Source organism: Delphinus delphis, chromosome 1 (assembly GCF_949987515.2).
Source record: "Delphinus delphis chromosome 1, mDelDel1.2, whole genome shotgun sequence".
Taxonomy (NCBI): Eukaryota; Metazoa; Chordata; class Mammalia; order Artiodactyla; family Delphinidae; genus Delphinus; species Delphinus delphis.
Genome location: NC_082683.1, coordinates 80,969,392 through 80,984,806, shown reverse-complemented (window position 1 = coordinate 80,984,806; position 15,415 = coordinate 80,969,392). Strand labels below are relative to the sequence as shown.

General features: G+C 36.8%; 1 protein-coding gene across 7 annotated transcripts in view; it reads left to right on the top strand.

The window, feature by feature from the left end:
- The window catches only part of EVI5 (ecotropic viral integration site 5), a 206,246-nt gene that overhangs the window by 69,271 nt on the left and 121,560 nt on the right, over positions 1-15,415 (top strand). For 5 of the 7 annotated variants that reach the window (XM_060025620.1, XM_060025611.1, XM_060025583.1 and 2 more), the window contains 7 exons: positions 3,191-3,380; positions 4,036-4,260; positions 5,080-5,154; positions 8,825-8,950; positions 10,342-10,485; positions 11,456-11,545; positions 11,651-11,748. In XM_060025620.1, the coding sequence (XP_059881603.1) occupies positions 3,191-3,380; positions 4,036-4,260; positions 5,080-5,154; positions 8,825-8,950; positions 10,342-10,485; positions 11,456-11,545; positions 11,651-11,748 (948 nt within the window). The remainder of the gene's footprint in view (positions 1-3,190; positions 3,381-4,035; positions 4,261-5,079; positions 5,155-8,824; positions 8,951-10,341; positions 10,486-11,455; positions 11,546-11,650; positions 11,749-15,415) is intronic. The other 2 variants (XM_060025591.1, XM_060025628.1) reach the window with 2 other exon arrangements.

The following is a 15,415-nucleotide window of genomic DNA, read 5'->3' as shown; positions in this document are numbered from 1 at the left end:
ATATATCACAATTTGATTATTTTTCTGGATATTGGGGTTATTTCTGGGCTTTGGCTGGAAATAAAGCTCTTCTGAACTTTCAATTGCAAGTCTTTTTGTGGATGTAGGTTTTCATTTCTCTTGCTGTGTCATATAAAAATGTGTTTAACTTTGTAAAGAATTGCCAAACAGTTCTTCAAAGTGGTTGAACTCTTACATACTTCTGACATGGTTATATGAAAGTCACAACTGCTCCCATCTTTATCAACACTTGGTATGGCCAGTCTTTAGAATTGTAGCCATTCTAGTGTGTACATAGTGTGGTTTTAACCTGGGCTTCCCTGGTGACTAAGGATGTTGAATGTTTTTCAGTTGCTTATTGACTACTTGACTATTTTGTTTTGGAAAGTGTCAGTTTAAGTCTCTTACTCATTTTTTAAAAAATGTGTGTTTGCCTTCTTAATTATCAATTTTAAGTGTTCTTCATGTACTCTGGATACCAGTCCTTTTTGTCAGATGCATATGTTGAGGATTTTTTTTTTCAGTTTGTGACGTACCTTTTCATTTTCTTAAAACAGAGCTTTTTAAGTTTTGAAGTCCAATTTAGTATTTTTTTAATCAGATTTTTCCTTTATTGTTAGTGTTTCCTTGTGTCCCATTAACAAATTTTGCCTATTCCAAGGTTGTGAAGACTTTTTCCTGTTTTTTTCTAGGAGTTATATAGTTTTAGGTTTTATATTCAGGCCTATTGTCCATTTTGAGTCATTTTTTTAAATCTGTGAATTAAGGCAGAGACAATATAATGTAATGTCTTTACTTGGAATATTTCATTTGTAAATGTTTTTCACAGTTTTGTATATTTGTTTATGTTACTTATTTCATTGTCCTCTGAAGGTGAACTGCTTAACCCTTTTCTCTAATCTACCCATGAATTCACTTGGCTTTCCTGCTTATACTTAAAGTTACAACGTGGGGATCTCTGAGACCCTTCTGACTCTTAAAAGAAAAAATAAAAGAAAACTTCTATTTGGGTACTTTTCATCTATACTTTCATTATATCTCAAATTTATGTTTAGCTTAGGAAATACCATTATTTTCTTTTTAACTGCGTGTCTCTTTGTTAATGGTAGTGGTGCAATTTAATTATTTGGCATATAGCAAGCATTCAGTGAATAAGTGAAATGAAGAACTTAGGTTCAGGTTATTTCTGTAAAGTTTGTTTCTGTATTCCATGTATAATTCTTAAGGTTTAGAGTCATACATAAAATTACTTATATACATACACTAATTTTTTCATAAGATATATTATGGACTTACTAAAATAACATGGGAAAAATAGTATTTCAAGCAAAACATTATCATTAATTAGTTTTTTCTTTTTTTATATAAATTTATTTTATTTATTTATTTTTGGCTGCATTGGGTCTTCGTTGCTGCACGCCGGTTTTCTCTAGTTGCGGCAAGCGGGGGCTACTCTTCCTTGCGGTGGGCGGGTTTCTCATTGTGGTGGCTTCTCTTGTTGCAGAGCATGGGCTCTAGGCGCACGGGCTTCAGTAGTTGTGGCTCGCGGGCTGTAGAGCGCAGGCTCAGTAGTTGTGGAGCACGGACTTAATTTCTCCGCGGCATGCGGGATCTTCCCGGACCAGGGCTCAAACCCATGTCCCCTGCATTGGCAGGCGGATTCTTAACCAGTGTGCCACCAGGGAAAAGTCCTAATTAGTTTTTTCTGATAAAGAATATTTATAGCAAAGAGTTGACCCTGAATTTGGCTGTTTTGTAAGTTTTTCTGTTCCTAGAAATATTTGGGACATTTTATTTATTGTTGCCATAAAAAATGTATTAAATTATCCCATGAATAAGGATAAAATGAGTACAGTTTATATTACTGTGTTATTGAATATGACTATCTGGTATTTGACGGTATTTTTTAATATGGGGATTTTGATTTTATTTCGATTCAGTCAGTGTTCAGTATACTTTGTATTGAGCTAAATACAAAGATGATATAAAGTTAAGCAAGATATAAATATGGCTCACAAAGGGTGTTTTTATAATCTGCTTGGTATAATTTGACTCATATGTTTCTTTTCTTAATTAGTTTTTATATGTCATAAATTAGTATTGGGAGCATTTCTTGTCTAAGCAGATGATTTTTTGAAGGAGTTACTGGAAGTAAATAGTAGCCATGTTAAATACCCAAATAGATGTTTTAATAATCTATTGAATGACATATAATTTACATCTTTATAATGATAGAGCCACATTTTTCCAGCCTTTGATTTTTTAATAGCCTGTGTACATGTGAAAGAAATAATGGATTTGATGTTGTAATGAGTCATGGAATGGATCTCTGAAATTATATTAACCCATCATTCTACAGATAAGGAAGAGGCCTTAAACAGGGCCTTAAGAGTAAAGACGTTTCAGTTTAAAAGTGCAAGTCCAATGATAAATGACAGCTGTTAGTTGGCCTGAGTTTTCGGGAGATAGTAGGGATTATGGAGAGTTAGTGGATTAAAGTCCTTTCTCATTTAAAGGGAGAAGCTCCTATTCTGCTGCATCCTGTTGTTTCTGTTTAGGAATGTGGGCCTAGTCCCTATCTTTTTATTTTTCAAGAGAGTCCAGAATTGTAAATAAATATAAATATATGTGTATATAAACAGATAAATGAAATTTTCTAATTTTAGTTTTAGTAATTATTCAGTTTTTTACTCAAACATTGCATGGGCCAAACAAAACACTTTTTGTTTGGGCAGGTTAGTTACGCATCGGTAAAAGCAAAATGAAAAAAGACTAGGGATTTGATTAATTTGTGTGTCTGCCTTACTTTTTTAGCCCTAGACACATTGTAAACATGATAGGGTTAGTTCTTTCATAGAATTGGTTATACCTCTTCCAAGTAGTTTTTTTTTCCTGAAGCCCTCCCAATCACTTTTCTCACCAGAAGATTTCTTTTAATTTTTAGTGGTGATGAAGGGAAATTATGAGGGGACTAATAGTAAAATATTTAACATAATTTACTATTTCAAATTTTGAAATTGTATGCTTAGTAGAAAAAATAAAGCAGTTAATTTTATAGATGCTGACCAAATATTATTGGAATTATATATATTTTAAAACCATGGCTAAATTGCAGTAGTGAAGCTCTTAAGTATCATCATGTCATCTAGTGTCACAGTGAGATGTTGAGCAATTTTTAATTATGTTTTAGATTGTTAGAAACAGATAGTAAATCTTTAAGATCTGTAAATGGATCAAGAAGAAACAGTGGCTCCTCCCTTGTATCAAGTTCATCAGCCTCCAGCAACCTCAGTCACCTTGAAGAAGACTCTTGGATTCTTTGGGGAAGAATTGTTAATGAATGGGAGGATGTGCGCAAAAAGAAGGAAAAGCAAGTTAAGGTATTCATATTCTTTGCTTAAGTCCTTCCTCTTATCCGAAAGGGCATGAGGCATCAATTAATAGAGGATTAAAAAAAATCAGATTCAATACTTCCCAAGTGCTATGATGAAGAGGTCTGCTTTATATATTTGTGCCCATAGAAGTTTTGGTTTGTAGCTATCAATTGTTATAGAGGTCTCCTAATTGTAGAAATATATAGCTGAAAATTATTTTAGATATTAAATTCTCTTATTTTATAGATTCAGAAATGGAAGTTGTGACATCCTATATCCTTCAGTTACCAGTATTTTACTTTTTTTATTTTAAAACATAAAACAGCCCTTCGAAAGATGATGGTTACAGTGCCATCATTCACAGCTCTGCAGATTATCAGGTCCTTAATACCTTTAGAGGCCATACTCTGAGTGAAATGACAAGAATTTATCTGTGGCATTGTTGTCCCTCTGATCAGAACAGAATATACCCGTATCTTAGCCAAATCGTAGCCTTGGTTAAAAAGTTCCCTAGTCTTATTTTTATAAAAGTAGCTTTGTGAATTATAAATTTGAGAAAGTCATCTATTCTACTCCAACCTCCAATAAGTCTTCTTTGGCTTTCAAGGTAGGAAGCCTAAATAAGTCACTTAAACATTTTTATTTTTATTTTTATTTGTAGGAACTTGTTCGTAAAGGGATACCCCATCATTTTAGAGCAATAGTTTGGCAACTTTTGTGCAGTGCACAAAGTATGCCAATTAAGGATCAGTATTCAGAACTCCTGAAAATGACCTCACCTTGTGAAAAATTGATCCGAAGGGACATTGCTAGAACTTATCCTGAACACAATTTTTTTAAGGAAAAAGATAGTCTTGGACAGGAGGTTTTGTTTAATGTAATGAAGGTAAGTTCTATTTATTCATTTTTTGAGATGAAATGAATTCTCAGGAGGTTGAAATTAAACATTTCTCATAATGAAGTATGAACTCTCACCCCAGTAATCAGTTGCTTTGGCAATAAATTTGACTTTAGCATAATTTTGGCTTTAATTCTGATGCTAGATTATTGTCTAGTTTGGAGAACTCTTAGAAAATTCCTCACATTGCTTGGTATCAGTTGACTGAAATCAAATAACCTATAAATCACTATACATACCATAGAGAATATCTTCCATGAGAATGAATAATTCACCTTCTGTGAGTCACAATCTGGGAGCAAATTTTTCGCTTGCTGTGGCCAGCATTGCTAAGAGCTCTTAGCCCTTAAAAGTGTGTGCCATTGTAATTTTTTCTCCAATGTTGCCTTTTCCCTTTGCATAATTCCTTTTCCTTCTAGCTACCTCCGTGAAATGTTGATTTCTTGTTAAATCATTTCAATTTTGTCAGTGCTTCGCCTTCATCCTACTCTAGTTTTGATCTTTGTCAGATATATATTTTTAATGATTTTTAAGCTTTGTCCCTTTCCTGAGTACAGATTCCTTTATTTTCTTGTCCTTAGGAGTTGTCAGTTCCTAATTGGGAAATCATCAAAATAAAATTTTATGTGGTAAATCATTTGCTTTTAAAATACTTACAGGATAGGATAACATCTACAATAAAGCAAGCAAGAGCTTCTCTAAAAAAAATGGTCTTTAATCCACCTTCTTACTGTCTTTAGGCTTTTAGAGAAGGAAGGTATGATAAATCACGTGAAAGTATTTTGAACAACATTTTTTACTTTTTAGGCATATTCTTTAGTGGATCGTGAGGTTGGTTACTGTCAAGGAAGTGCTTTTATAGTTGGATTGTTGCTTATGCAGGTAAGTTAGTATAAGTATTAAATGTCCAATTAAGTTCTTTATTAAAGTCGGAGAACTTAAATATCATCCTTGTTTTAGTAAGTAGATATTGGGTATTTCCCCCTAAACATAGTCTAAATAGGAACATTTAGTTTGCATTTTAAAATATTAAAAGTATTGAAAATAACATACAGTAGATATCCTGCCACTAAATCAAATTTCACCTTATCTACATTTGGACCATAATATTCTCTAAAGCCTGTATCTACTTTTAAATCTTAACTTATATGTCAATATTTAATGACGAATAATCTTTTCTCAGCCAAGGAGGACTGATTAAAGTGTTGGTATGAAAATCTTATTTATGGAACTTCCCTGGCAGGTTCTATCGCTGGTTGGGGAACTAAGATCGCACATGCTGCGCGGCGCAGCCACAAAAAAAAAAAAAAGAAAGAAAGAAAGAAAAGAAAAGAAAAGAAAATCTTATTTATCATGTACAACGTCTTTGGAAATTTATACAGTAATTTTATTTGTCACAGAGCTGAGGGCTTGTTATGCCTGTTTTACTATAGGCTCTATAATAGAGGTACTTAGTCACTTTTACTGCCCTGGGGATATAACATGTATTTCCATTGGCAGTGACTTATTTTGGGTGGGGTGTTTTCAGAAGTCAAGGACAGGGACAATCAGTCATAACTTTGAAGGGAAATAGCATGTTGTGTTACCTCTCCAGCCTTATTGAAATTAAAAAAAAAAGTCTATCATACTCTATATTTAGTCTCAGAGTAAAATATGATCTGAAAAGAAACCTTGGAGATAACTTCATTTGATCATGTGGGCTTGTTTTTGCAACTCAGTTCTGCACTGAGTTCAGAACTCAGTGATTCTTATTAACTCAGTGTCATAGAGAAAGTATGTAGAAACACATTGCTGTAAGACTCAAGTGTGCAGATTTCTTTATCATAAAAGGAATGACTATAAAACAACTGGGTGATTGTTCTTCATATTTATATTTTACTTGGTGTCACACTTTTTCATTTTGTGACTATCGTTTCAATCTTTTTGAGAGGGACCCAGTGATAGTATTTTTTCTACCTCCTTTTGGTCTTTTATTCAATCATTTCAACTTATTTTTTAAAATATCACCATTTTTAAAACCTTCTCCCAATTTCTATATCAGTGCTATTGTGGAGGAGAGAGGGAATGAATTATTTGATATGTTCAGAGGAGAAGAAGTTCTTACAAGGCAAAAAAGGGAGAGAAATTGACTCATTCTCACTGTGACTGGAGTTGAGGGGTGGAGGGAGAAGTGGAAAGCGGAAGGTAGTTGTGGGAGATGAGTTTGGAGAAGTAGTAAGGGGCCACATCATGTAGGACCTTGTAAGCATTTTGACTTTTACTGAGGATATGGGGAGGCACTAAGTGTTTTGAGCAGTGGAGTGATGTGATGTGATTCATACTTTAAAAGTATCACTCTGGGATTTGAACCTCAGGTGGTGTGGCCCTAGAGCCTGCACTAGTAACTACCTGCCAGGATCATTGGAGGAAAGGAGTCAAAGATCTGCTAGGCCAGGGAATTAATCCTCATGAAAATGAATGGAGTTTGGGGTTGGGGGTTGATCCAGAGGTTTGTAGATGGTGCAAAAAAGAGGAGTAAAGGGTAATATCTGCTGGTATATGTTTCAGAGAGAAGGGTCAGTTAATGCAATGGCAGTGAGGCATTGAGGTCCGAGGAGGGACATAAACCTCTCTACCCCAGGCCTCTTCCAGTGCTCTGAGAGAGAAAACAGCCACCTCAGGAGAGAGCCAGGTTTCCGTGTTGAAGTATTCTTCGGGGGAATCAGGTTTCACTTAGAGAAAGACAGTGAAAGAACATTTGGTAAACAGATTGAGGGTATAGGTAGGATATTTTGTTGATGGCGTATTATCAGGTTCAGAAAGTACTGTGGAAAAGGTTTCGGGAATATTGGAAATGGTGTTAAATTATGAGCAATAGAACCAAGCACATGGGATGAGAGTTCTGGGAGGTATGGTTTCTTGCAGTAACTGATATAAAAATCAGTGGGGCTATAAACCTTGACAGGATTAATAAGGATGGTCTCCAAGGCAAAACTGTGGCTATGTGTGTTGGGAGGAAGGAAGGAAGTGTGGGTTTTGCCAAGAATAACTCTTGGCTCCTGTCCATGGCTGTGTCAAGGCCAGGAAAAGTGTATTGTTAATAAAAGTAGTCTTCAGTAAGAAGAGTGCCTAGAGACCCTTTGAGGTTTCGTCTTTTGAAACACACTGGTATAATGTGAGTGAATGAACATTAGAAAATTTTATTTTAAGAAAAGCCACACAGGGGAATTCCCTGGCCGTCCAGTGGTTAGGACTCCACGCTTCCACTGCAGGGGGCATGCGTTCCATCCCTGGTTGGGGAACTAAGATCCCTGCATGCCATGTGGCAGGCCAAAAAAAAAAAACCACAAAATAATTTGTATAAGTGTTATGTGCCTACATATTCTTATTACAGAGCTTTTACGTTCATTATCTTAGTTGATATGATTATCTAGTGAGTTACACATAAAATGTGAAATTGGAACCTTTAAAACTCTAATTACAGGTTTTTTTAAAACTTATTTTACAAGTTCTTTTAACACTTACGCCATATTGTTTCTGCTTGGAACCCTTGAAAGGCTTCCTATCTCACTTAAGGTAAAAGTCCACATCCTTACAGTGGCTTCTAAAATCCTATGTAATTTGCTTCCCTTTATTTCTCCTCCATAACCATACTTTCATTTGTAACATTACTACTAATTTAGTAGTCCCCTATTCGTTGTTCCTTGAGCATGCCAATTGTGATTCCATTTCAAGACCTTTGTATTATTCTCCCAGGACTGTTCTTTCTTCAGTTTTTCCCTTACCTCAGTATTTTGCTCAAATGTTACCTTATCAAGAGACTTTCCCTGACCTATCTATATATAAATAGCAGTGTAGCTCCCCGGGATTCCCTCTTGCTCTACTTTGTTTTATTTCCATAGCTCTTCTCACCATCTGACGTATATATTAATTGATTTATTCCATGTATTATCTGTCTCCCCCAACTAGAAGGTTCAGTCTGCTTGAGGGTAGATACTGTTTATTTTGTTCACTGGTATATACTCAGAGAGAGAAGTATCTGGCTTTAAATGAATATTTGTTGGTTGAATTCATGAGTAAGGCAAGTGAGGCAGCTGGTCTCAGAGGCTGTAAGATTTGTCTAACTTCTCATTGTCGGTGATAGAATGGGAAATTAGAAGCTTCTGATTTCTAGTCCATTGCTCTTAATATTGTACCACATGGCACTCAGGATTGACATATATACACTACCATGTGTAAAATAGCTAGTGGGTACATGCTATAACGCACAGGAAGCTAAGATCGGTGCTCTGTGACAACCTAGATGGGTGGGGTGATGGGGGGGATGGGTGGGAGGGAGGTCCAAGAGGGAGGGGATATGTATATACACATATAGCCGATTCACTTCATTGTACAGCAGAAACTAACACAACATTGTAAAGCAATTATGCTCCAGTAGAAGAAAAAGTTAATGACAATAAAAACCAAAATAACAACATTGTTTATAGTTGGATGGGTACTTAGTTTAAATGTGTTTAGCTTATTTGCATATCACAGAACATTAACCTATGTTGCTTTTTTCCTCCTAATGCAGATGCCAGAAGAAGAAGCTTTCTGTGTATTTGTTAAATTAATGCAAGATTATAGACTTCGTGAACTTTTTAAACCAACTATGGCAGAATTAGGCCTTTGTATGTACCAGTTTGAATGCATGATACAGGTAAAAGTGTGGTGTTAACCAAAAACATATTGCCTTTATATTTTTTGTCATCTTGGTTTGAGTGACAACTAAGCAAATTTAATGTTAAAAGCATTAAAGCAATAGAAAAAAAAAACAGTGTTTTAATCACATCATCATTTGTTCAGTTAATCCACAGTTTAGACCTACTTCTCAGTTAGGCGCTGTCTGCAGGTAGATCACAGTCTGGAACTTGACTAGTTCTTATATTCAGACCTTAAGCATTTGTGCCAAATATAGTATATCATAACCTAGATGCATGAATTTCTTTATTATGCCATATTGTATCCTATTATTTTACGTAGACTGTGCTCTCTTACAGAAGCCCATGACATTTGGACACTGATATCAATTCATTTCCTTTGAGACTATCTCTCTTATCTCTTTCAGTCCTCTCCCCTGCCTTTCCCTTTTCATCACTTTTTTTTGCTAGCCTGTAATCTTTTAAAAAATATATTGTTTCTATCCTTTTGTGTTACTAGTTTAAGAGTCAGAGTCTTAGTGACTGTGTGAGGGTGAAGAGGAGGAAGAGAGGAATCAAAACCAAGTAAAAAATACCTTTGGGGGCTTCCCTGGTGGCGCAGTGGTTGAGATTCCGCCTGCCGATGCAGGGAACACGGGTTCGTGCCCCGGTCCGGGAAGATCCTACGTGCCGCGGAGCGGCTGGGCCTGTGAGCCATGGCCGCTGGGCCTGCGTGTCCGGAGCCTGTGCTCTGCAGCGGGAGAGGCCACAACAGTGAGAGGCCCGCATACCGCAAATAAAAAAAGAAAAGAAAAAAAATTTTTGGAAATATTATAGTTTATAGAAAAGTATAGAAAATATCAGATACCCATGTACCCACAAATAAGATTAAAGAAATATAAAATTTTTACTTATTTATTGTAATTTTTCTTTTTATTAATAAATCATTAAAAAGTTCCAACTTTTTTTTTTTTTTTTTTTTGCGGTATGCGGGTCTCTCACTGTTGTGGCCTCTCCCGTTGCGGAGCACAGGCTCCGGACGCGCAGGCTCAGCGGCCATGGCTCACGGGCTCACGGGCCCAGCCACTCCGCGGCATGTGGGATCTTTCCGGACCGGGGCATGAACCCGTGACCCCTGCATCGGCAGGCAGACTCTCAACCACTGCGCCACCAGGGAAGCCCCCAGTTCCAACTTTTTAAGTTCCAACTCCACATCCTTTTTCCCTTCTTTCTTTTCCAGACAATAACCACTATCCAGAATGTGTCAGTTTCTGCCTCTTAACTCTTCCGTATGAAGCCTAAATTTTATGTTTGTGTTTGCTATCAGCTACTTTAGTATGTATACAATGGTCTGGCTTAAAATACTCAGTTTTACCATGTTTTAACTAAGAAATTCTTTTCATCTCTTTAGGAGCATCTTCCAGAGCTCTTTGTGCATTTTCAGTCTCAGAGTTTTCATACCTCAATGTATGCATCATCTTGGTTTCTGACTATCTTCCTTACGACTTTTCCACTACCAATTGCAACAAGGATATTTGATATCTTTATGTCTGAGGTGAGTTAATGCGCAGACTGAGCAAAGGAATCATTGGGTTAATGAGAGCTGGGCAATGAGGCCAATGATAAAGGAGACCCATGTGTTCCATGCTGAACTGCTTACCTGGATAATCTCATTTAATCCTTTAACAACCCTATCAGTACTATTCATCTCCCCATTTGATAGACAGATGAGAGATTAGGAAGCCAATATTTGGAGAAAGATTAAGTAGCTCGTCTATGGACACATAAGTGGTATAGTAACCAGGATTCAGATGTAGGCATTCAAAATCTGGAGCCTACACTCTTAATCAGACCTCTGTTTCACCTCCTTTTTGATTTAGTGAGAATTAGTGAGGGGTAAAATCTACCTTACAGTCAATATTGTTGCAATGCATCTGTTACCCAAAGAGGAAGAAGTAATGAGTATAATTGTTTCTCCTATCCCATGAACACCTTGCAGGCAGTCCTTCTAATTGTCAGTGATATGTAGTAGTGATCCTTTGTCTTGTATATTTTGAGTGAGAAGGTAGGAAGGTAAGGATAGGTGATCAGTGACGGAGAGCACCTAAGAATATTATAAATTGTTATTAATTACATCTTGGGAAGATCAGTTTGTATAATGTAGCTAAGTTAGGTTAGTCTGGAGCCAGCAAGCTATGATTCATATACTAATCTCTTCTGGTTTGTATGCCAAATCTGTCCTTCCACTTATTTCTGTAAATAAAGTTTCTTGGAACATAGCCGTGACCATTTGTTGATGTGATGTCTGTGTCTGCTTTTGAGCTGCAATGGCAGGGTTGATTATTTGTGACAGCAACCATAGGTAGGGCTCATAAAGCCTAAAACATTTGTTCTCCAACTCTTTACAGAAAATGTGTGTGCACCTCTGTTTAGATACCTAAATGTTTACCTTAGTATTCTTTTGAATGATTAGTTTTTGTTTTGAAAGAATAAGACAAATTTGACTTTATAATTTGATTCCTCAGGGTTTAGAAATAGTGTTTCGGGTAGGATTAGCGCTTCTTCAAATGAATCAGGCAGAACTGATGCAACTCGACATGGAAGGGATGTTACAGGTAAGCCAGGCCATGATTTCTTGAATGTCTCTAGATTTTACTATTAATTAATTGATAATAAACGGTACTAAGTCATTCTTATGTTTTTCTTCTATTGTATTTTAGCACTTTCAGAAGGTCATTCCACATCAGTTTGATGGTGGTCCAGACAAATTAATCCAGGCAGCTTACCAAGTCAAGTATAACTCAAAAAAAATGAAAAAGTAAGTATTTTATATTTTGTTTTTTTAGTTATGGGGGTTTGTTGATGCATTTAGGAAATTAAATGGAAGAAGCAAAACATTCTAGTGGTGAGTGCAGATTTCCTCCTCATTTTATAGAGCTGTAATGTTTTATTTGGTGGTATTGGTTTCAGTATAACCTAAATTTAATATTGGAATTTCATAGTGCTCTAGTGGTGCATGGGATTATTGTGTATTACTTTTAAAACTCCCCTTCCCATTCCACATTGATTAGAATTAGGAACCTGGTAAGTGTATATATGTGAGTGTGCTGTTATTTTAGAAACCGCTTTTATGGTGTGGTCTAAGTCACTGACATTCTTTTCCTCTTAGTTGATCCCAGTTTATCACTTAAGTTCAAGATTAGCATAACCAGCAAGATAGGCATGAAGTATGCATTAAGTTAGAATTTTGTTTACTGTGTATTACTTTCTAGTGAAACTTTTCTTTGAATATATTTCATAAAAGTTCAAGATATGCAGTGTTGGCCTGTAAAGGTTAATTTTTGAAATATGATAAAGGTGTTAATTAAGAACAACAGCTCTTACTCTTCTAGGTTCCAGTAATTAAATAAATCTTAGCCTGAGGTCATTGTTAGCATTCCTGACACTTGTTCTCAGTATCTCTGCTGCTGCAAGGTGAAATTACATTAACATGTACAACTATTCCCATGGAGATTCCTACTCCAGAAAGTATATTAGAATATGAGTAAGAATTATGTTATTAAAATTAGTTGGCTCTAATTTGAAAAAAAACAATTTATCATATTCAAATATTATTGTTAATAAATTACCTCTGAAATTTCTAATAATCAATCACATCACACCATCATTTTGAGACATTACTGACTGAAAAGCTGTTCTGTTCTATAATTGATAAAATCTTAGGCACCATCTCAATTTCTGCCTGTTGACCTTAATTTAAAAATACTTTATTGGGACTTCCCTGGTGGCACAGTGGTTAAGAATCCGTCTGCCAATGCAGGGGACACAGGTTCGATCCCTGGTCTGGGAAGATCCCACATGCCATGGGGAGCAACTAAGCCTGTGCGCCACAACTACTGATCCTGTGCTCTAGAGCCCACAAGCCACAACTACTGAGCCCGTGTGCCACAACTACTGAAGCCTGCATGCCTAGAGCCTGTGCTCCGCAACAAGAGAAGCCAACGCAATGGAAAGCCCACGCACTGCCACGAAGAGTAGCCCCTGCTCGCCGCAGCTAGAGAAAGCCCATGTGCAGCAAAGAAGACCCAGTGCAGCCAAAAATAAATCAATAAATGAATAAATAAATTTATTAGAAAAAAACTTTATTGCTAAAAATTGCTAATCATCATTTGAGCCTTCATCAAGTTGTAATCTTTTTTACAATAGTAACATCAAAGATCACTGATTATAGATCACCGTAACAAATATGCTTCTGTTTTCTTTCCCTTCCTTTTTTTTTATTTTGTTGGTACTTCCCTTCCTTTTCTGTTGCAGTATCTACTTCTTACTGCATTGACTACTTCTTAGTGGTTAGTAGTCTGTTTATGCATATTCTGGAGAATAATACTTTATCAGTATTAAAAGATGAGTGTCATCCATTTCTACTAAGTATCACTCTCAGAATGTAATGAACTTACACTTGGACCTGGCTCTGAAGAAGGTTCAAATTTCCTGTGGGTAGGATGGTGGCAGAACAGAATTAAATAGCCTATTACAGTCTGATAGATGTCAATATAACATGTTATTAATATAACATGTAAGAGATGCCTAAACTATGTGTCTTTAAACTGCATACACAGTCTAGTCTGTTGGGGCCCAGGAAAATGTTCAGAGCATGGTAACTAGATTTTCATTCTTTCCTAACTTTTATCTGCCCTGATAATATTCCTATGGTAGAGGTACTTTTACTGAGTTCAAGCTTGTAGTACTCGCCACACGACAGGCCAATAAATCGAGAGACATGGTGTTGGGGCAAGGAATAGTGACTTTATTTGCAAAGCCGGAAGACCAGGAAGATGGTGGACTGGTGTCCCAGTGAACCATTTTACCCGAGTTAGGATTTAGGTCTCTTTAATACTAAAAGGGCAGAGTGTGTAGCTGGTTGTTGCAGACTTCTTGGTGCCAGAATCCTTTGTTCTTCCAGCTGTCCACCTGAGTCTAGCCACAATGTTCCTATCAACCCTCAACAAAACAAATGTTTTGTTCTGCAACTTTTTATCTCTGTATGAATGGAAAAGTGTTATATTGATACTTTTAAAGATCAAGCCTGGGAGGCAGAGCCTTGAGAATGGGCTCTCATGTATATTTTAGGCTATAGGCGACATCCTTTTACAAAGGTGCAGAGCCAGCATAACTAAAAACAGAGCTCAAAGGTTAGAGCTAAAGGAATAGATCCAATATGGAGTCAGGTTTGTTCTTCTTTGTTACAGTATCTTTGTTCTCCTTTCTAGCTCCCCTTTTACAATCTGCCTTCTACCACTTTATAAAAGTAAGGCAAACCTGTCACTCCAATTCTTACTGTGGTACATTACTTTGGGATACAAAAATCTCTGGGGTACCAAACAAAAGGGAAAATTTCAGAATGCCTTGCTACAGAAGGAGTGTGCCCTTAGAGAACAAAGCAAGAAAAATCAAATGGGGCAGCTTCTTATTTCATCCAGCTGACAAATGCTTGGCAAGGCTGCCTTATCTTGCTTATAGTTAGAATTGAAAAATAGAATGGTGGTTATGGGGTTATGTATTCATATATACTTACTTGAGTTGAAAAAGAACATGAACTTTGGTGATAGAGAAAGTAAATGTAATTTGACTCATTGGTTTAGTAACAGTGACTGCCTTTGCTGCTTAGGTTATAGAGTAGACATCCATAAATCGAATAAGTCTCATTTAAAGTTTTAGTGAAAAAATTTAAGCATATATAAATCACATCCTTTGCAACTATATGCACTTAGGTAACAAAAATTTTTTAGACTTCTTTAAAGTATATAAGGGGCAACATTCTTTTAGCAGGTACATGAGAAAAAAAAGTTGAAGACCACTGACATGGCTGGATAGGAGGATGGCAGAAGATGAAGATTCAGGTTGTTTTCTTTTTTTTTTTTTAACAGAAGATGTTGGGGGTAGGTGTTTATTAATTAATTAATTAATTTTTGCTGTGTTGGGTCTTCGTTTCTGTGCGAGGGCTTTCTCTAGTTGTGGCAAGGGGGGGCCACTCTTCATTGCGGTGCACGGGCCTCTCACTATCGCGGCCTTGCTTGTTGCGGAGCACAGGCTCCAGACGCGCAGGCTCAGTAGTTGTGGCTCATGGGCCCAGTTGCTCCGCGGCATGTGGGATCCTCCCAGACCAGGGCTCGAACCCGTGTCCCCTGCATTAGCAGGCAGATTCTCAACCACTGCACCACCAGGGAAGCCCTCAGGTTGTTTTCTGAAGGAGAGGGCACCAGAGTATAGTTTTAAAAAACTTATGTTTCCAGTTGCTGGGGTTAAATGATGACTACAGAGAGGGAGTTCCTCCTTTGTGGAACTTACAGAAGTGCAGAAGACTGACTTTGAGATATAAAAACCTCTGGAGTTCCAAACAAAAGGTACAATTTCAGAATGACTTGCCCCAGAAGGAGTGTGCCCTGAGAGAGCAAAGCAAGAAAAATCAAATGGAGCAGCTTCTG